This window comes from Chionomys nivalis, chromosome 7, assembly GCF_950005125.1.
Source record: "Chionomys nivalis chromosome 7, mChiNiv1.1, whole genome shotgun sequence".
Taxonomy (NCBI): domain Eukaryota; kingdom Metazoa; phylum Chordata; class Mammalia; order Rodentia; family Cricetidae; genus Chionomys; species Chionomys nivalis.
Window position 1 is genome coordinate 77,372,883 of NC_080092.1, and position 22,268 is coordinate 77,395,150.

At 42.8% G+C, this 22,268-nt stretch overlaps 1 protein-coding gene across 3 annotated transcripts in view; it reads left to right on the top strand.

Moving 5' to 3' along the window:
• The window catches only part of Socs7 (suppressor of cytokine signaling 7), a 42,137-nt gene that overhangs the window by 9,827 nt on the left and 10,042 nt on the right, over nt 1–22,268 (top strand). The window contains exons 2-7 of one of the 3 annotated variants that reach the window (XM_057774477.1): nt 3,423–3,487; nt 6,390–6,494; nt 6,931–7,032; nt 7,917–8,047; nt 8,464–8,632; nt 12,080–12,208. In XM_057774477.1, coding sequence (XP_057630460.1) covers nt 3,423–3,487; nt 6,390–6,494; nt 6,931–7,032; nt 7,917–8,047; nt 8,464–8,632; nt 12,080–12,208 — 701 coding nt within the window. The remainder of the gene's footprint in view (nt 1–3,422; nt 3,488–6,389; nt 6,495–6,930; nt 7,033–7,916; nt 8,048–8,463; nt 8,633–12,079; nt 12,209–22,268) is intronic. The other 2 variants (XM_057774478.1, XM_057774479.1) reach the window with 2 other exon arrangements.

The following is a 22,268-nucleotide window of genomic DNA, read 5'->3' on the forward strand; positions in this document are numbered from 1 at the left end:
AACGGAAACCATGTGTGGTTGTATCTTGTTTTTATGTGGCCATGTCCCCTGTGTGGGCTGTCGATGTATTCAAGTGTGGATTATTAGACCCTTAGAGGAACCTGCGTATGTTTTATCTCTTTCTTTCCTTGAGACATGGTCTATGTAGCCCTGGCTGGCCCTGGAACGCACTGTACAGATCAGGCCAGCTTGAACTCACAGAGACTGTCTCTGCTTCCCAACTGCTGGGACTGAAGGTGTTCTAAAAGTGTGGGCCTTTTTTGTTTTTTAAGCTGTGGTCTTGTTACATAGCCTAAACTCTTGGATTTCTGTCAGTCCTGCTTCTGCTTCTCAAGTGGGGCTGTTAAGTAGTTCTCAGCTCTTTCTGACTAAAGTCTTCACGGTCTGGTTTTGAAATTCTGTTGAGTTTTGAGAAGCTCGGGCATCTATATTAAAACATGAAAGCAGAACTGAGCAGTGATGGCACACGCCTTTAATCCCAGCGCTTGGGAGGCAGAGCCAGGCTGATCTCTATGTGTTTGAGGTCAGCCTAGTCTACAGAGCAAGTTCCAAGACAGCCTGGGCTGCACAGAGAAACCCTGTTTCAAAAAAACATAAAACAAACAAAAAAATATAAAAACAGGAGTGGGAGAGGTGGCTTAGCAATTTAGAACATGTGTTACTCTCGCAGAGGACCTAAGTTCATTTCCCAGCATCCACGTCAGATTGATCACAACCACCTATAACTCTAGCTCCAGGGGATCTGACACCTCTGACCTTCATTGGCACCTGTACTTACAGGTGTAAACACACAGGCACACATATACATAATTAAAATGAATAAAAAAAATCTAAAAAGGTGAAACAAAAATCCAAAGCTGGGCATACTGGCATATACCTATAGACCCAACACTTGAGAGGTAAAGGCAGAGGAATCATGAGTTCAAGCTCATCCTCACCTACTTAGTGAGTTAGAATCTAGTCTGGGCTACATGAGATTGTATTTTAAATAAAAAAAATGAAGCATAAACATGTATTTCACTTTTATTTTTGTTTTGAGACTGGAGCGATGGCTCAAGGGTTAAGAACACTTAAAGTTGTTCCAAAGCACCAAGCTCAGTTGCCAGTATCCAGAGTAGCTCACAGGAGCCTAAAACCCCTTTTCCAGGGGTTCCTTATCCTCTTCTGGCCTCAGTGACCACCCATATACATGTGGCAGACGAACACACTCATGCATATAAAGAAAAACAAGCACGCATTTTTAAAAAAACGTGCTTTTTTGGGGGAGGCAGATGGTACATGATAGGCAGGTGCTTTACCAACTAGACTGCACCTTGGACCCTGAAAACAAATAAGCTTTTTGTTTTGTTTTTGATGGTCTTGAAACTCGCTTTGTAGACCAGACTGGCCTCAAACTCACAGAGATCTGCCTGCCTCTGCCTCCCAAGTGCTGGAATTAAAGGAATGTACCATCAGCACCCTTGAAAACAAATAATTTTTGGTGACTGGAGAGATGGCTCAGAGGTTAAGAGCACTGGCTCCTCTTCCAGAGGTTCTGAGTTCAAGGCCTAGCAACCACAGGGTGGCTCACAACCATCTGTAATGAGATCTGGCGCCCTCTTCTAGTGTGTAGGCAGAACATTGTATGCTAAATAAATAAAATCTTTAAAAAAAAAAAGAAAACATAATTTAAAATAGAATTTCATTTTAGATTTTATTCTGCTGTAATAAAGCATTTGGTTTATGTTTCAGAACATCTGGAATGCAGACTTTCAGTGATTGAAATACTTGTATGTTTACTTCTCTCCTTTATTCTCTGTGTGCTTTCTTACTCTATTGGTGCAGTTGAGAGTTAAAAAGAATTTACGCCAGGTGATGGTGGCACACGCCTTTAATCCCAAAACTTGGGAGGTAGAGGCAGGCAGATCTCTGTGAATTTGAGGCTAGTACTGGTTTACAAGAGCTAGTTCCAGGACAGCTAGGGCTGTTACACAGAGAAATCTTGTCTCGAAAAAAAAAAAAGAATTTACTTTCCATTTAATCCTTTGTATCACAGTGTGTCTTGGAGGTGAGTCAGCGATGATACCTGGAGTCAGGCATTGTGAGGCTCCAAGTATAATGTGTCAATTCCAGGATGGGATTCAGACTTTCTCAGAACTTATCCCTCACCCTTCATAAGCTTGTAGCCTATTCATATCACCTCAGTAAAATCTTTATCATCTTGAGATAAATGAAAAAATGTTTTTCAGTTGACACATTTCTGGCTGGAACATCCATGTTGGCATCTCTTGTTCTTTATTGTTTGCAGAAAAAGCTACTTGAAGTAGGTATAGTTGTTACTTTGGTATGTAATCGAAGGTGGTTTCTGGAGAGCATCAAGCAGAGCTGTGTGACTCAGGGAGGGGAGGGTGTACTTGGGTGCAAGCAGAGCCCCTACCCTAAGAATGTCCTGTTAGCCATGGCCTTGGATCATAGATCTGGGCTGTGGGCAGAGAGGTGCTCATGGCTGACAATGGCAGTGTATCCTTTAGTGCTCTTTTTTTTTTTTTTTTTTTCCCCAATGCACACTGTAAATGCCACATTTATTTGTCAGAGGCTCTCAAGCCTCTAGTAAGCACAGAATAGCAGGGCTCTCCCACATGCTGCCCTGAGCCAGCTCCTTAAGCATGCACGATGGAGCTGGTGGACAAGACCAGGTGTCCTCGGGAGCAGGCCCCCAAGAAACAACTCTCCTCTGTCCATGCCCTCCCCTCCTAGCCTGTTCTGGCCTGTCAATAGAAAAGAGGGGCAGCCTGGCTCCACTGCAGCAACCCCTTCTTGGGGGCCTGCCCTCCCCGCTTTTCCCTACTCTCTGATCTCCCTGGATGTCAGAGCCATGATCCATGTGCTCTGGTCCTTCCCATGGGTGACATACAGGCTGCTTCTGTGCCTCTTGTCTCTCCAGTCAAGTTATCAGCTGGGCAGGGCAGGCCACTTAGGCCGGGGTATGCTCCCTGGCTCCTTGACTGTTTGGAACCTAACTCTCTTGAGTCAGGCCCAGAGGGAAAGCTCTTGCTCCAAGCTGGCAGCTGCTCAGGCCTAAAGCCTCTTGGTTGGCTTTCACATAAAAATCAACTCTGCATTCAACTTTCTTCCTTGTGAAATAGTCTTCGTAATTACACTCAAGGTGCTTTATACTTGATGTTCTGGGCATGGAAGGATCCAAAGGGATTGCTATTGCTTTGTAGGCTGGTGAATTCAGTAGTCAAATCTATTCAAGGAATTACCTTAATTTATTTCATTCTCCTTTAAAATGTAGACTTTATTACAGAAGTGTTGCCAACATGTCTGTAATAAAGGGTTTGCTTTGTATTTCAGGACATCTAGAATCCAGTGTTTACTGATTTAAGTGCATATGTGTTCATTTTTCCCTTTTATTCTCTGTGTACTTTCTTACTTCCTAGGAAACCCAGGTTGACAAGAACTCAAAGTGCCTTTTCTCCGGTCTCCTTCAGCCCCTTGTTCACAGGTAAGGATCATATATCTCTATTCTGATAACTGAAAGTGGGGGTGTTCTGAGACCTCTCAAGGAACACTCTTGCAGATGCATCGCTCCGGGAGCTCCAGGCACCTTTCAGACTGTTTGCAATAATTTTCTTCATTCCATGCCCTCTGGGTTTGGGGTGAGGCTGTTTTTATGGCATGTGGAGTGTGCCCTTGATTTCAGATGCTTGACACTTGAAGGTAAAGGCTGCTTCTTGGTAATTGGGTAGCCCTAGCAGTTATGTAGTTCAGGGTCATTACATATAAATTAAAGGCAAGAATTACCAAGATAATAGGCTTACAATGCATAAAAGACTTTCTTGAAGTTATCATTTCTGTCCCAGCTTCCAAGGAAGTTCATAGATTATCTAATAAAAATGACCCATGAGCATATAGTCTAAAGATGAGCCAGGTGGTGGTGGCGCACGCCTTTAATCCCAGCACTCTGAAGGCAGAGGCATGTGGATCTCTGTAGGTGGAGACCGCTTTTTTGTTTTCTGACTGCTTAGATCCTAATAATCACACAGAAACTATATTAATTAAAACACTGCTTGGCCTCCAGCTTCTTATTAACAAACTCTTACATCTTAAATTAACCCATTTTTATTTTATATTTTACCACAAGGCTTGTAGTTTACCGGTAATGTTTTGGGGTGTCTGTCTCTTTGGGCAGCTATATGGCGTCTCCCTGACTCCGCCTTCTCCCTCTTTTCATCTCTCTTTACAAACAAACAGCCTCTCATCTCTCTGTGATTCTAGGCCAGCCTGGGCTACAAGAGCTAGTTCCAGGACAGGCTCCAAAGCTACAGAGAAACCCTGTCTCGAAAAGCAAAACAACAACAACAACAAAAAACAAGAGGGCAAAGGAAATTGCTTGAGTTTTTGTCTTACCATTTTAGTGGTTAGCAGTTCTTGCAGCTGTTAGTGATCTTCATTGTGTCTAATTTAAGTGTGTCCTCTTGCAGCAGGGAACACAGTTGCTGAAGTAAAGAGGCTGTTGAATGTTGTCTTGGTAATGGGGTGCTGCCATGCCATCTCATATTATGGGGGACTTTTCAGAGAGAGACCTTCTGTTCTGTCAGTCAGATGTGAAACTCCTGGTTGAGTGGAAGCTATGACAGCCTTTTTCATATTGTTTCAAGTCTGAGAGGCCACTTGCCCTACTTGGGTGTGACTGAGAAGCCCTTCAAAAAAATAGTCTTTTGGTTGGATGTAAACCTACCTACTTCTGTAATTCCACCGCATGGGAGGCAGAAGAATTGCCAAGTTCAAGGCCAGTGTGGTCTATGTAGTGAGTTTAGGCCGGTTAGGGCTACATAGTGAGACCCTATCTCAAAAAACAGTAATCAATTAATTAGATTTAAAATGATTTTTTTTTTGAGACAAGATTTCCCTGTATAGTCCTGGTTGTCCTGGAACTTGCTCTATAGACCAGGTTGGCCTTGAACTCAGAGGTCTGCCTGCCTCTTGAGTGCTGGAATTAAAGGCGTGCGTGACTAAAATGCCAATCTTTAACTTCTTTGGATATTATAATCACCCTTATAAAGGTGATTAGAAGAATTACGATTTAAAATGAACATTTCCCAGCCAGTAGGGTCCCAACTGCATAGGTTCCAGTGAGTTGTTGGAACAAGTGACATCTTGTAGACATCTATTGTAGTGTTCCCATGCACAGAATTCTTTATCTTGTTGGCTACCTGTTTTTCTAGTTAATAGTTGTTTCCTCCTTAGGAGCATGGACATTTGTAGTTTCAGGTTAAGACAGAAGCCTTAGCACTCTTTTTGAAGACAGGATTTCTCTGTGTACCCCTTGTTTTCTTATTCAGGAACTCTCTCTGTAGACCAGGCTGACCTCGAACTCACAGAGCTCACTGCCTCTGCCTCCCAAGTGCTGGGGTTAAAGCTGTGTGGACTTTTATTTCTAAAATGTTTATTTTATATCATGGGTATTTTGTCTACATGTTTGTCTGTGTATGTTTGTTGTGTACCACTTACGTGCCTGGTGTATGTGGAGGCTTTTAAGAGGGCATCAGAGACCTTGGAACCTGAGTACAGACAGGTGTGAACTGCTGTTCAAGTGCTAAGAATCCAATCTTGGTCCTCTGGAAGAGAGCCAGTGCTCTTAACTCCTGAGCTATCTCTCTAGCCCTGGAATGATAGGATTTAAAAAGAAAAATTTTAAGTTTTTTTTTTAATTCCTTTTCTGTTTACATTTTATTTATGGATTATGTGCCGTATCGTGAATGTAGAGTTCAGAGGACAATTAACAAGAGTCAGTTCTTGTCAGGGCACTGGTGGTGTACACCTTTAATATTAGCACTGGGTGGGGGGCAGAGGCAGGCAGATCTCTTTGAATTTGGGGACAATCAGGGCTACATAGAGAAACTCTGTCTTGGGGGAAAAAAGTCAGTTCTTTTCTTCTACCATGTGGAGTTTGGAGGTCGAATTCAGATGAAGAGGTTTGTTAGTCTCTTTACCTACTGAGTCATTCTGCCAGCCCTATTTTTTTTTATTTTATGTATATAAGTTGTTTTGTCTACATGTATGTGTGTACTGTGTGTGGGCTTGGTGACCGTGGAGAAGGTGCTGAATCTGCTGGTGCTGGAGTTAAGGATGGTTATGAGCCCAAGTGAGTGTGGAGAAGCAGAACTGGGTCCTCTGCAAGAGCAGCCAGCCTTTTAACCTCTGAGCCAGCACACTAACCCGAGAACAACTGAATTCTAAGGCAGTTGATGTTCAGGGTGATTCCAGGCTGGAGAGCATCAAATTCTAAGCTTTGGAGCCCTCAGTCCTCTGGCCTCTCTTGCTTGCCCTTTATTTCCCTTTCTTCTTGGTCTCAGCTTTGGGCACAGGTCTTCTGTAACATGCTTGCTGTGTGACTCCCTTAGGTGAGACAGTGTCGCTTGTGGATGTGGACATTTCTCAGCGGGGCCTGACCTCTCCACACCCTCCAACTCCCCCTCCTCCTCCAAGAAGAAGCCTCAGCCTCCTAGGTATAGTCTCTGACCTGCCCTTTTGCTATCTTGCCCTAGAGGGAGGGTGAGCTCTTAGGGACTTGTTCTTTTGTCAGGAGCCAGATTAGTTTCTTGGTTTCTATTGATGACCCAGTTATTTCCTGTCCCTTTCTCCACACTTCCGTCATATCCTTAGACATGTAAATGGGTGGGCATCTTATCTGCATGCAGTAATATTTACTGTCCATGTGTTGACTAGCTTCACATTTACCTTGCCCTCAGTCTGTTGCTACTGAGCTGTTTTCTAAGCAAAGCAAGGCTGGTTAGGATGACTTACCCATGGTGCATAAAGATGATGAGTGAAGGCCAGGCTACTTTGCCCCAGAGGGCAGCCTGAAATCCTCTCCTCCTCTGCCTTCACCTCGCTGTATGTGCTCATTTTTGCTGAACCTCTTGCTTTTGTTCTCTCTTCTAGATGATATCAGTGGGACGCTGCCTACATCTGTCCTTGTGGCTCCGATGGGGTCTTCCTTGCAGTCTTTCCCCCTACCTCCGCCTCCTCCACCCCACGCCCCAGGTTAGCTTAGCTTAGAGGCAAGACTTGTAAGAGTGGAAGGATGGGAGAAGTCTATTTATGGAACTTACAACTTAGGAGAAAGCCTCAATCTTTATCCCCTCAGCTGGACTAGAACTTGAAAATGAGTCCAAAAAAATAATTTTTTTCTAACCTGTTTCTTTATGGAAGTAAATCTTATTTTTCTTAGAAATAAAAGACTGGGATTTTTGGTCCCTGCTTCTGGGGCTGTTTTACAGTCTCTGAGTAGATATCACTTAAGAAACTGCCTTAATGTCAGTTCAGTGAACAGGTTGAATATGTTGCTGGTTATCAGAGTTCTGTGTTGTTTTTTTTTCTAAGCTTTTTGGTATTTACCGCAGCCTTGTAAATAAGTACCAAGCATTTAGTAGCCCATACCTGCTTTGCCAGTCTCCGGTACCCAAGGAATAAAATGAATGAAATCAGCATTCTTTTCTACTTGCCTGGCAAAATCGTTACTCTCCCTGGGCAAGTAAGCGAGTCACTATTTCCAAGGCTGCTTTACCGGCACTTCACTTCGAGGTGGGAGAAGTTGGAATCGCTCTAGGCTGGTGAAGCCCCTGAAGTAGTCACCTTAGTCAGGTTAGTGAGCGGCTCCCCTACTGCTTTCCTGGGGTTGAATGCCCCCACCCATCCTTCACAGCTTACACACGAGCCCACACAGCTTTTTGTTCCAGCCCATCCAGCTCTTTCCCACTGCTTTGGCTTCCACCCTCTCCAGCTTAGCTTCTAATGCCTTGTCCTTCTTCAGTTAGCATCTCTCTCTCTCTCTCTTTTTTTTGGGGGGGGTGGGGAAAGGGGAAAGTCTGTCTATGGGTGGGAGCAGTGTAGATAAAACAAGTGGTCTCCATTCTCTTGCCCTGCAGATGCATTTCCCCGGATTGCCCCCATCAGAGCATCAGAATCCCTGCACAGCCAGCCCCCTCAGCACCTCCAGTGTCCCCTCTACCGGCCCGACTCAAGCAGCTTTGCAGCCAGCCTTCGAGAGCTGGAGAAGGTATGTGGTGTGATGCCGGAGGACTGGCAGCTCACCTGTCCTCCCCACTCTAGGGTTATGCCTGGGCTATCCTTCCTGTTTTTAGAGGAAGAGGAGTTTCTGTGCTTCCGAATTCACAGTGGCCTTAGGAGAGGAAGAAGACACAGTGGAGGAGGACTGTAGAGAATATTTGGAATAGTTTAAGATGGTTTTGCAAGGTTAACTGACCCAGTTTCCTCTTGCCCTCATAGGGTCATTTGTAATAAAATGTAGAATTAGTCTTCTGGTGCTGGGGAGGACAAAAAGTGTAAGGAGCCTGGTTTTCACTGTTAATGGCTTTACCTTCTCAGATAGTTTGGAGAGTGGGGGAAAATAGATTGTGCCCAAGATGTTGGCGTTTCTCTGCTAACTACTGTACTGTTTCTTATCTTGTATAGTGTGGTTGGTATTGGGGGCCTATGAATTGGGAAGATGCAGAGATGAAGCTGAAAGGGAAGCCAGATGGTTCTTTCCTGGTACGAGACAGCTCTGATCCTCGTTACATCCTGAGCCTCAGCTTTCGATCACAGGGTATCACCCATCACACTAGAATGGAGCACTATAGAGGTAGGAGGTGCTGGTATGGGAGAAAGCCTTCCTTCAGCTTTGCCTGTTTTTGCTGAGTTAGTTCCCTGACCTCCTTTTTAAGTTTTATTTCATTATTTTTGTTTTATGTGTGTGGGCCTGAGCATATGTATGTATATGCACCCCCTAAAGAGGGTAGTAGGTCTCCTGGAGCTGGAATTATCAGCAGTTATGAGTGGCCTAATATGAAAGTGTTCTACATCCTACAGTATCATTTAGCCAAGATTTAATTCTCTGGAACTCACTATGTAGACAGGCTTGCCTAGAAGTCAGAGATCTGCTACCCCTGCCTCCCGAGTGCTGGGATTAAAAGTGTGTACCGCTGTGATCAGCCCAAGATTTAATTCTTTATGTACAAAATAGTAGCCTAGGAGTGATGGTAGCCTGGTCAAAGATCCATATTTTTTATATAGTGTTCTGCCTGCATGTAAGCCTGCTCACCAGAAGAGGGCACCAGATCTCATTACAGATGATTGTGAACCACCATGTAGTTGCTGGTAATTGAACTCAGGAAGAGTTCTGAGCCCCATCTTCTAAATAATCTTTTAAAAATAAAAGCTGAGCCAGGCAGTGGTGGTGTATGCCTTTAATCCCATCACTTGGGAGGCAAAGGCAGGCAGATCTCTGAGTTGCAGGCCAGCCTGGTCTACAGAGTAAGTTCTGGGACAGCCAGGACAAAGAAACGGTGTCTTGAAAAATAAAAACAAAAAAATAAAAATAAAAGTGAAAATCTTTGTGATTTTCAAAAAAAATATATCTTTATAATTGTTTTAAATACATAGATACCTGAGTTGCATGTAAAATTTGTTGGGGGTGGAGATCATATGTAGAAAAAGTTTAAGAAGTCATAAACTGCCAGGAGGTGGTAGTACCACATGGCTTTAATCCCAGTACTTGGGAGGCAGAGGCAGGTGGATCTCTGAGTTTGAGGTCAACCTGGTCTACAGAGTGAGTTCCAGGACACCCAAGGTTACACAGAGGAACCCTATCTTGACACCCCCCCCCCAAAAAAAAGCCATGAATTAGGTTAGGAGAGGTGGTTCAGTGGTTAAGAGCACTGTTGCTCTTCCAGAGGCCCAGAGTTCAGTTCCCAGCATCCAAGCCAGGTGACTCACAACTGTTTATAACTCTAGTTCTAGAGGATCTGATGACTTCTTTTGGCCTCCATGGGTTCCCATACATACATGGAACACACATACAAAATAAAAATAAACCTTTAAAAAAAAAGCAGCAGCAGCCATGGATGAATTAGCTAAGTGTTGGAAATGGGATTTGATAAGAAGCCATCACTGCCTATTTTTCTGCTGTTCTACAAAAGCAGAACGACAGACCAGTTATGAAATAAATTATTTTAAAATGAGATATTTTGTTGAAACTATTAGACTGCTGATTGGCTAGACTCTGGGAATGGTAGATGAATACTTGATCGTTAGGTTCATGATAGATGAGGAAGTGAGAGCTCTCCTGAGCACTACTGCAGTGACTTTGTGGTTAAAGGTCCTTTCTTACATAGTGGGGTTTTTAGAAAGAAGCTTTGTTTCTGGTGCCTGTTGGTAGTGGGGCATGCCCTCATCATTTTCAGTGATACGTAAGAGTAATTGCAGAGACTCCAGTCTGCAGTTCCGTGGAGCGATTAGTTATCACAAATTATGTTCTTTTTGAGGGTGTTTCTTTTGGAACCTTGTATTATGTCATAGGAGTTCAGATTCTCTTTTCCCTTTGAGACTCTGGAGTTGGAGGAGGAGGACTTGCTAGTGTTCTGGGCATGGGTTTTAGAAGCTCAAGAAGGAAAGGTGGCTGGAGAGATGGCTCAGTGGTTAAGAGCACTGACTGTTCTTCCAGAGGTTCTGAGTTCAATTCCCAGCAACCACAAGGTGGCTCACAACCATCTGTAATGAGATCTGGTGCCCTCTTCTGGGTTGGAGGTACACATGCAGGCACAACACTGTGTACATAATAAATAAATAAATCTTTTTTTAAAAAAAAGGCAAGACTGACTTTACTTTTTTTGTTCTTGCTGTGTAAGAATGGCTATTTGAAGGAGGGAATGGTGTGCATATTTGCAGGCTTGGATCTTAGATCATTCACACATGTTACTATAGTTCTCACCTCTCACATCCTCTATAGTCTGTGTGCATCTCATTATATAATAAGTGTACTTAGACATTTAGAAGTAAAAATATGGGAAGTATGTCATTTAAGGAATAGTTTACATACGGAAAAGAAGATCTTTTCTAAATTTAATATTCTTACATTGTTTTTAATTTATGCATTTTGTGTGTGCATGTGTGAACACGTTTGTGCTAGCTACCATACGTGTATGGTAGAACAATCGGACAGAATCAGTTCTTCCCTCCTACTGTGTTGGTTTTAGGGCGAGGACTCAGGTTGTCATCTTTGGTGACAAGCACCTTTATCCACTAAGCCATCTTGCTGGCCTTATATTTTAAGAGTTTTGTTTTGTTTTTTGAGAGAGCTTTCTCTGTGTAGCCCTGGCTGTCCTGGAACTTACTCTGTAGACCAGGCTGGCCTCAAACTCACAGTCTCCTGTCTCTGCCTCCTGAGTGCTTGAATTTAAGGTGTATGCTGTCATAACCAGCAAAGTGAATTTTTCAAAATTACTATTTTTAAAGATTTACTTATATATTAAGTATACAATGGTCTGCCTGCATATGTCCCTGTAGGCCAGAAGAGGGCACCGTATCTCATTACAGATGGTTGTGAGCCGTCTTGTGGTTGCTGGGAATTGAACTCAGGACCTTTGGAAGTGCAGCCAGTGCTCTTATCCTCTGAGCCATCTCTCCCGCCCATCAAAATTATTATTATTTTTTTTTTTTTTTGATTTTTCGAGACAGGGTTTCTCCGTAGCTTTTTGGTTCCTTTCCTGGAACTAGCTCTTGTAGACCAGGCTGGCCTCGAACTCACAGAGATCCGCCTGCCTCTGCCTCCCGAGTGCTGGGATTAAGGGCATGCGCCACCACCGCCCGGCCAAAATTATTTTTTAAAAATTTAAGAATTTAATTATTAGGCCAAGTGGTGGTGGCTCATGCCTTTTATCCCAGCATTTGAGAGGTAGAGGCAGGTAGATCTCTGTCAGTTCCAGAATAGCCTAGACTACAGCGTGAGTTCTAGGACAGCCAGAGCTAAACAGAGAAACCCTGTCTCAAAATAACAAAAAATAAAAATAAATGAATAAAGTAAATAATAAAAAATAAAAATGTTGAAACCGGCCTCTCAGATCATTTGCGGTTCTTTATTTGGTTTATTTGGTTTGGGTTTTTGTTGTTGTTGTTTTTGTTTTTAGAGTTTTGCTATATAGTCCACTCTAGCTTCTGATTCAAATCTACCTTCCTTAGACTCATGACAAGGGTGTGATACCACACCCCACCAAAAAAGTTTGTAAATTTATTCTTTAATCTTCCATTTCAGGAACCTTCAGCTTATGGTGCCATCCCAAGTTTGAGGATCGCTGTCAGTCTGTGGTAGAGTTCATTAAGAGAGCCATCATGCACTCCAAGAATGGGAAATTTCTCTATTTCTTGAGATCCAGGGTTCCAGGTAAAGCTATAGTTATAGTAATTATTATTGTTGTTGCTTTTTTGAGACAGGGCCTTATTGTGTTATTTTAGGATGGTCTTAAACTTTCTGTGTAGCCCTGGTCTTAAACATATGGTCCTCTTGCCTGAGCCCCTGCTAGTTAGATGAAATATAAAACCTAACTTGGAAATGATCTAGTATCCTACCAGAATTCCCCAGCTGACAAACAAAGGTCACACCTGAAACTTTCTGACCTGTCTATTGTAGGAACCCCTTTTCCTGCAGAGTCCAATAACTAGCCCCAGCCCTTGTACATTAATCCTATAATGTTCTGAAAAATGATTTTTCTTATCTGACCATGTGAATGGTCATCTCTGAAACCCAGGTATCTTGTACCATTTGACACTGCAATGGCTCCTTGCCGCTGTTACACGTCTTGACTCCTGTGAAACAGAAAGTGAGAACTCCCATGTCACTTCCCTGGAGATAGGGACGTGAGAGTGGACTCACTGGAAAGGCGGTGTGAATGGATCCAGGAGGCCGGCTCAGTTGTTTAGGAAAAGATGCCTGCTGTAGATTTGTCCATACTGTGCCAGCTGGTCATGAGGAGTGGGGTTCTTGTTGTATTTGGTATATTGACATCTCTACTGTTGTTAAAGACGAAGATTTCTCTCCATTTGGGAGCGCTGTCCTGTTCTTGGCTTCACTGGTGTAGTCATATAGTCAACCAGCCACTCAAGAAGGCGCTTGCTTAGTGTAGAAGGAGCTGTGGGCTGCCTGGGAGCTGCGGGCTGCATTCCTGCCACCCGGCTCCCAGCTGCTAGCTAGCTTATGCCCCGAAATAACAACACACAAACTGTATTCTTTTAAACATTGCCTGGCCCATTATATCTAACCTTTTCTTGGCTAATTCTCATGTATTAATTTAGCCCATTTCTAATAATCTCTGTAGCACCCCAAGGTGCACTTACCAGGAAGATTCTAGCCTAAGTCCATCCTGAGTTGGAGCTTCATCGCATCTGCTCCAGAGAGGAGAGTCTGAGCTCACTTCCTCTTCCTCCCAGCAGTCTGTTCTGTTTACTCCACCCACCTATGTTCTAACCTATGAGGGCCAAGCAGTTTCTTTATTTTTTATCCAATGACCTTCCTCCATCAGCCTAGTCTCTATCAGAGAAGGTGAAGGAATGGTTTAGAGGAAATTGGTTTTGAGCATTGGGTAAAGAACACTAACAAGCACATTAATGTGAGGAATTTGTAAGATACAAGCAGAACTTTAGTGAGAGCTTCGTGCTTTCACTTAGAATCAAATTAGCTTCCTAAGCAGGGTGCCAAGAAATGGCTCTAAAATAAAATGTAGGAATTGCATGGGAGCCTTGGGCAGAACATCAGGAACAGGATCGGGCCAGGTGACAGTGATGTTTGTATAATGTTGGTGATTTAAATAAGGCACGACAGGGTGTGAACTGTATTAATTCTCACTTCATTTGGTATTTGCTGCTGTGCTGCCAACACCATCGGGGCTCATGTGTTTGTCTCAGTTGAAGGAAAATGCTAGAATTCTTCAGGATTGACTCTGCTTAGCAATTTTTAACATTTGTGGATATGATGGATACTTATTTAACATTTACTTGTAACTCAGTGTAAAAAGTAAGCTAGCCAATGCCTTCCATTAGCCTTAGGAAGGGATGGCAGGAAGACAAAGGTAGGAGAACCCCCAAACAGAAGTGATATTCAGGGAAAGAGTGGGCTCTGCTTTTGTGAAGTAGGCAGATTCAACAAGATGTCATAGGACTCTGGAACATCTCTGCTTGCAGACTGTTGAGGGACTTGGTAGACTCTTAGACTCTACCAGTACAGCTCAAATGGGCTTTATCTTCAGAAACTGCAGCTGAGATTTTAACATTGTACATGGGCTAGAGTTTGTAGTATTTGCTACTATTTATTGAGTGTCTGTTGTATACTAAATATAGGTCAAGTTTCTAATGTAAATATCTCTTAATTTTAACCACCTCAAAATTAGCTAATCAATTAGTCTATTATATTATAGATAATGGGACTGGGCATTAGCTCAGTTGGTTGAATGCTTGTCTAGTCAGTCCCCAGCACAGCATAAACTAAGTATGGTGGGCACACTTGTAATCCTAGTACTCAGGGTGTGAACTAAACCCACGGTCTTGGGCAGGGCAAGCTGGGCAAACTCTATGGTGGAATCACATTCTTGTCTGTCTGTCTGTCTGTTTCTGTCTCTGTGTGTATGTGTGGTTTGGGGAGGTGGTTTGTCGTGTGTGTGTGTCTGCTTTGAGAGGTGGTGTCTCCTGTGTGTGTTTTCTTTGGATGATGGTGTCTCTTGCATACCATGCTAGCTTCAAGTACACTATCTAGCTAAAGCTGATCTCAGTACTCAATATGTAGCCCAGACTAGTCCTGGAACTTGTGACAATCCCCCCTGCATTAGCCTCCTAAGTACTGGAATTACAGCTGAAAGCTGCCGTACAAGCTTGCCCTGCTGTGACAAGATTTTAAGTATCAAGTTCAGCACCATAGAATGAGACCCTGCCTCAAAAATATTTTTAAGTAAAATATCGTTCTGTCTGGAATTTACCTATTGTAACCCCATGGTTACAATATGGCTCTCTGAATTTCCTGTAAAAATCATTATTAGATTCAAAGACTTGACCCATCCAGTTTGGACATATGGCGGAGGAGGGCTAACAATACCACTTTTCCTAGGTATAAGGTGAACACCATTCAGGCAGAACTTGAGCACTGCCAGATACTGCACAACTTTTCCCATAACTCCACCTGATTTCCTTCTTCGTTGTTAGTTAAGATTTCCTTTTGTTTTTCTTTTGCCCCCCGCCCCCGGCAATGACGTATAGACCTTACTGACCTCAAACTGACTATATTGCTGTGACAGACTTTGAATTCCTGAGTCTCCTGCCTCCACCTCCCCAGTGCTGGCATCATAAGTGTGTCTTTCATTTTTCTATTACCAGTACTTGGATCACTGAAGTGCCTATCTCTATACACAAAAGTTTAGTCTTTATAGCTGTCCTAGAACTTACAGAGATCCACTTACTTATATGCTACTCTGCCTCTAATGCTGGGATTAAAGGCATGTGCCACCATGCCCAGTTTTAAATCTCTCTTTAATGCCGGGTGGTGCTGGCACATGCCTTTGATTCTAGTACTTGGGAGGCAGAGACAGGCAAATCTCTTTAGTTCGAGGCCAGCCTGTAATGGTTTACAGAGTTAGTTCCAGGACAGCTAGGGTTATTATACAGAGAAACTCTATCTCAAAAAAAAAAAAAAAAAAAAACCAAAAAAGCAAACTCTTTTTCTTTTTCTTCTTATTTGTCTTTTTCATCTTCTTTCTCCTCCTTCTCATTCTTTTTTCTTATTTGTTAATATATATTTATTTTACACACACACACATATTTACTGAGCTCTATATTTTTATCTGCTCCCGTCCCTGCCTCTCCTAAGGTCCCCATGCTCCCAATTTACTCGGAGATCTTGTCTTTTTCTCCCAATTTACTCAGGAGATCTTGTCTTTTTCTATTTCCCATGTAAATTAGATCCATGTATGTCTCTCTTAGAGTCCTCATTGTTGTCTAGGTTCTATGGGATTGTGATTTGTAGGCTGGTTTTCTTTGCTTTATGTTTAAAAACCACTTATGAGTGAGTACATGTGATAATTGTCTTTCTGGGTCTGGGTTACCTCACTGAAAATGATGTTTTCTAGTTCCATCCATTTGCCTGCAAATTTCTTTTTTTTTTTTTGGTTTTTCGAGACAGGGTTTCTCTGTGGCTTTGGAGCCTGTCCTGGAACTAGCTCTGTAGACCAGGCTGGTCTCGAACTCACAAAGATCCGCCTGCCTCTGCCTCCCGAGTGCTGGGATTAAAGGCGTGCACCACCATCGCCCGGCTTGCCTGCAAATTTCAAGATGTCGGGGTTTTTTTGTTTGTTTGTTTGTTTGTTTTGCTGTGTAGTACTCCATTGTGTAAATGTACCACATTTTCCTTATCCATTCTTCGGTTGAGGGCCATTTAGGTTCTGGCTATGACAAACAAAGCTGCTTATGTACATAGTTGAACGCATGTCCTTGTGGCACGATTCAGCATCCTTTGGATATATACCCAAAAGTGATATTGCTGGGTCTTGAGGAAGGTTGTTTGCTTATTTTCTGAGAAATCGCCACACTGACATCCAAAGGGGCTATACCAGCAATGCAAGCAATGCAAGAGTGTTCCCTTTACCCTACATCCTCTCCAGCATAAGTTGTCATCAGTGTTTTTGATCTTGGCTATTCTTACAGGTGTAAGATGGAATCTCAGTGTTGTTTTGATTTGCATTTCTCTGATGACTAAGGATTTTGAACATTTCCTTAAGTGTCTTTCAGCCATTTTAGATTCTTCTATTGAGAGTTCTCTATTTAGGTTGGTATTCCATTTTTTTATTGGATTATTTGTTCTTTTGATGACCAATTTCTTGAGTTCCTTGTATATTTTGGAGATCAGATCTCTGTCTGATGTGGGGTTGATGAAGATCTTTTTTCATTCTGTAGGCTGCTGTTTTGTCTTGTTAACTTTACAGAAGCTTTTCAGTTTCAGGAGGTCCCATTTATTAATTGTTTCTCTCAGTGTCTATGCTACTGGGGTTATATTTAGGAAGTGGTCTCCTGTGCCAAGACATTCAAATGTACTTCCCACTTTCTCTTCTATGAAGTTCAGTGTGGCTGGCTTTTTGTTGAGGTCTTTGATCCATTTGGACTTGAGTTTTGTGCATGGTAATAGACATGGATCTATTTTCATTCTTCTACATGTTGATATCTAGTTATGTCAGCACTATTTGTTAAATATGTTTTTTTTTCATTTGATATTTTTTGCTTCTTTGTCAAAAATCAGGTGTTCAAAAGTGTGTGGATTAATATCCAGGTCTTCGATTCAGTTCCATTGGTCCTCCTGTCTGTTTTTATGCCAATACCAGACTCTTTTCAGTACTGTAGCTCTGTCGTAGAGTTTGAAGTTAGGGACTGTGATGCCTCCAGAAATTCTTTTATTGTACAGGGTTGTTTTGGCTATCTTGGCTTTGTTGCTTTTCCATTCCATATGAAGTTGAGTACCGTTCTTTCGAGGTCTGTGAAGAATTTTCTGGGATCCTCTTTTTTTTTTTTTTTCTTTCAAGGCTGAGTTTCTCTGTGTAACAGTTCTGGCTATCCTGAAACTCACTCTGTAGACCAGGCTGGCCTAGAACTCAGAGATCTGCCTGCCTTTGCCTCCTGAGTGCTGGGATTAAAGGTGTGCGCCATCACTGCCTGGCTCTCTTTAAGTTTTAAATGTTTTTGGTTTGTTTTATTAATTTTTTCTTTATAATTATTTATTTTATATGTTTAAGTGTTTACCTGAATAGGTCTTCCTGCCTCCGTTAAAATAATCAAGATTATCCTACACAGGCATGCTCAAAGCCCATCTCCTAGGTGATTGTAAATCTGTTAAAATGGTAATGCTAACCATGTTCATGTTACAATATCTAATATAACACAATATAATGCTTGGATTCAAGCACCTTTACGCACTGGGCCACCCTGCTGACCCAACAATAAAGTCTTAACTGTGAGTTCCTATAGAATCAAATAAGCTATACACTTCAAGTTTGAAGGGCTCCTGGGCCTATGAGCTTAAATGAACCCAAGTCTTCACAAGATGGGCCTCCAAGGGGTGAAGTTTTCCCTCAGGATTCCTTTCCTGCTGTGTTAGTAGAGATAGGAGATATCTCTGCCATGGTGCCGATTTCTATAATTACAGCTGCTTTCTCAGCACTAGCCTGAATGCTCTCTTGTGTTGAAACGGCCTATGCCAAACAAATTAGTCCATTAACTTTCAACTTTTCTCAGGTTCTCAGGACATAAACAGAATGAAGGCACATTCTTGGCTAAGACAGTACATTAATGGCCTCCAGCCCAGTTCCTGATAGAATTCTTGCTCCCCTCTGAAACCTCATGAATGAGCCCCCACTGTCCAAATTTCCTCAGTATTCTTGTTTCCCAAATTCCCAGGAGAATGGCCAGTTAAGCTCAGCTTTCAGCACTCAAGAGCATTTTAAATACACTGTTCCAAACTCTTCTATATTCTAGCCACAAAACAGTTTCAGTGGCCTAAGGACCATATAACCAGGTTTATCAGCAATGACCCCATTCCACTCCTGGTACCAATTTCTGACTTAGTTTCTTTTCCTGTTGCTATGATAAAATATTCTCAAGCAGTCTAAGGGAAGCCAGAGATAGGACTTAGTGGTTACCAGCATTTACTGCTTTAGCAGAGAACCTGTGTCCCATTTCCAGCGCCCACACGGTGTTAACAACTGTCTCTGATTCCAGTTCCCAAGCATCCGGCTCCTGCTTGCTTCCTCGTGCCAAGCATGCATGTAGTGCACGTACGTGTAGGCAGAACACTCGTCCTCATAAGATAAAAATGAACAAATCTTTTTTAAAAGAGTGCATACTACTCTTGCAGAGGACCCACGCTTGTTTCCCAACACTCATATCGGACATCTCATAACTGCCTGTAACTCCAGCTGGTGGGGGGAATCCAGTACCCTTTTATGGGTTCCACGGGTGTGTGTACACTTGTGCACATAAACTCAAGCAGACACACATACATGCACATAATAACTAAAAGTGAGTTCTAGGCCAGCCAGGGCGTGAGACCCTGTCTAAAAAAAAAAAATTAAAATAATATAACAATAAAAATAATATAAAATAAAAAGCAACTTAAGGGAAGAAGGGTTTACTTTTTGAAAGATTTTTCTATTTATGTTATGTGTGCCTTAGTTAGGTTATTATTGCTGTGATGAAACATCATGATCAAAAGCTACAGAGCAAATTCCAGGATAGGATCCAAAGCTACACTGGAAAAAAAAAAAGGAAAGGAACTTGGGGAGTGCCTTAGATAGGCTTTCTATTACTGTGAAGAGACATGATGACCACAGCAACACTTAGAAGGAAAATATTTAATTGGCTGGCTTACAGTTAAGAGATTCATCCATTATTCTCATGGTGGGACATGGCAGCATGCAGGCAGACATGGTGCTGGAGAGATAGCTGAGAGTCCCACATCTTTCACAGGCTACAGGAAGTAATCTCAGACACTGGGTGGTGTCTTGAACATATGAGAGACCTCAAAACCCACCCCCGCAATGACGCAATACACTTCCTCCAACAAGGCCACACCTAATATTGCCAGTCCCAATGAGCTTATGGGGACTTGTTACATTCCAGCTACCACAGGGAGCAAAAGAGTCACAGTCCATCGAGGGAAGCAAAGGCAGGACTCAAACCAGGTGAGAACCTGGAGGTAGGAGCTGATTCAGGCCATGGAGGAGTGCTGCTTACTGGTTTGTTCCTTCTCATGGCTGCTTATTAGCTTGTTTTCTGACAGAACCCAGAACTTCAGCCCAAAAGTGGCACCACCTACAGTGAGCCCCCCATTCAATCACTAATTGAGAAAATGTCCGACAGCCAAAATAGTCTGCCTGTACAGCCCAATCTTTTTTTTTTTTTTTTTTTTTGGTTTTTCGAGACAGGGTTTCTCTGTGGTTTTGGAGCCTGTCCTGGAACTAGCTCTTGTAGACCAGGCTGGCCTCGAACTCACAGAGATCCGCCTGCCTCTGCCTCCCAAGTGCTGGGATTAAAGGCGTGCGCCACCACCACCCGGCTGTACAGCCCAATCTTAAGGAAGCCTTTTCTCAGTTAAGGTTCCCTTCTCTCATATTACTCTAGCTTGTGTTGACAGAAGACTCGCCAGCACAATATACATGGGTGCTTTGCCTCTGTGTATGTCTGTGTACCACATGTATGCCTGGTACCCAAGGAGGCCAGAAGAGGACATCAGATCCCCTGAAACTAGAGTTAGAGAAGGTTGTGAGCTGCCGTGTGGGTGCTGACAGTTGAATTTGTGGAAGAGCAACTGGTGCATGTAACAGTTCAGCCATCTCTCCACAGAGAAAGTGTTTATTTTAAACTCACAGCTGAGTCCAGTAATATAGTCCGTCATGGTGGGAAAGTCATGATGGCAGAGGGTTGAAGCAGCTGGTAGCATTTTATCCATAGCCAGGAGAGAGCAATAAATGCATGCTACTGCTCAATTCCCTTTCTGTATTTATACAGACTCGTGGGTGGACCTTCCCTCTCAATTGATATAACTAAGCAAGGTAACCCTGCAGAGTCCATTTCAAGTTGACAGTTCACACCATCATGGCTATAGGCGCAATACTTTTGCATTTTTTTAAGCTTCATTTATTTTGAGGTTCTGGGTGTCAAACTAAGGCCTTGCTCATGCGAAGCAGGTGCTCTACCACTGTGCTATACTGAGTACCCCTACTTTGTTCATTTTTCAACTGGATATATATTTTATTATTGAGTTATTAAGAGTTCTTTATACATTTTTTTTTTCTTTTTCAAGATAGGGTTTCTCTGTGTAAGAGTTATGGCTGTTCTGGAATTCGTTTTGTAGACCAGGCTGTCCTCGAATTCACAGAGATCCGCCTGCCTTTGCCCCCGCAAGCCTCTACCCTCTTTGTTAGAAGTAAAGGCCTGAGCCATCTCCTGGGTCTTTGTACATTTTTTGTATAAATCTCTTGTCATATCTGCAACTACAGCCTATCATTCTGTGTTAAGTTTTGGTTTGTTTATTTTTATTTGAGGCAGGGTCTCACTATGTAGGTCATGCTGGCCTCCGCTTTAAACTCAAAGACCAGTCTGCTCTATTTCCTGAGTAGGTACATCACCATCATGCCTGGGTCACAGCTGTGCTTTTACTCTTTCTTTCTTTCTTTCTTTCTTTCTTTCTTTCTTTCTTTCTTTCTTTCTTTCTCTCTCTTTTTTTTTTTTTTTTTGCCAAGACAGGGTTTCTCTGTATTGCTTTGGAACCAGTCTTGGAACTAGCTCTTGTAGACCAGGATGGCCTCAAACTCACAGAGATCCACCTACCTCTGCCTGGGCAGGGATTAAAGGCATGCGCCACCACCGCCCAGTGCTTTTACTTTCTTTCTTTTTTTTTTTTTTTAAAGATTTTATTTATTATGTACACAACATTCTTCCTCCATGTATGCCTGCAGGCCAGAAGAAGGCGCCAGATCTCATTACAGGTGGTTGTGAGCCACCATGTGGTTGCTGGGAATAGAACTGAGGTCCTCTGGAAGAACAGTCATTGCTCTTAACCACTGAACCATCTCTCCAGCCCTGCTTTTACTTTCTTGATGCTATCCTTTGAAAGGCAGTTTCCCATGTCACATTCCTATGCTAACTCTGTATCGCCTCACTGTGGGACCAGGCAAGTGTGAACTGGAGCTTCCAAAACCAGAAGCCAAAGATAATCTTTCCTTATTTTTTTTTTTTTTTTGGTTTTTCAAGACAGGGTTTCCCTGTAGCTTTGGAGCCTGTCCTGGAACTAGCTCTTGTAGACCAGGCTGGCCTCAAACTCACAGAGATCCGCTTGGCTCTGCCTCCCGAGTGCTGGGATTAAAGGTGTGAGTCACCACCACCTGGTAAAATTGACTTTTTTATGTTAATGATCTCCCATTTATCCTGTCCCTCCTTTCTTCCTTTCCATTCCCTCACTTCCTTCCTCTCTCCTTTCTTGCTTGCCTGCTTACTTCCCAGTAGTTGGGAGGTAGAGGTAGTAGGAGCCCAGCCTGGACTATGTGATACTTCGTCTCAAAAAACAAACAAACATAAAACCACACAGAAAACCTAAAGAAAGGGACTGGAGTGATGGCTGAGCAGTCAAGAGTGTTCTTTTAAAGGACTGGGGTTTCTCTTCCCAGCGACTCACAAATGCATGTAACTCCAGCTCCAGGGCATCTGATACCCACTTCTGGCCTCCTAGGACTCGGGGACACACAACACACACTAAACAATAAAATTTAAATTAAAAAGAAAAAAAAAAGATCAGCCACTTGGATGGGGGAAGAAGACTAAAGGGTTTTAGATTTGGAGCCATGGCCTGTCCAGGGTGAGGTGTCTAGCAAAGGTTAGTCACACACAAATCACCACTGGCTGTCTTGAATACCCTTTACCAG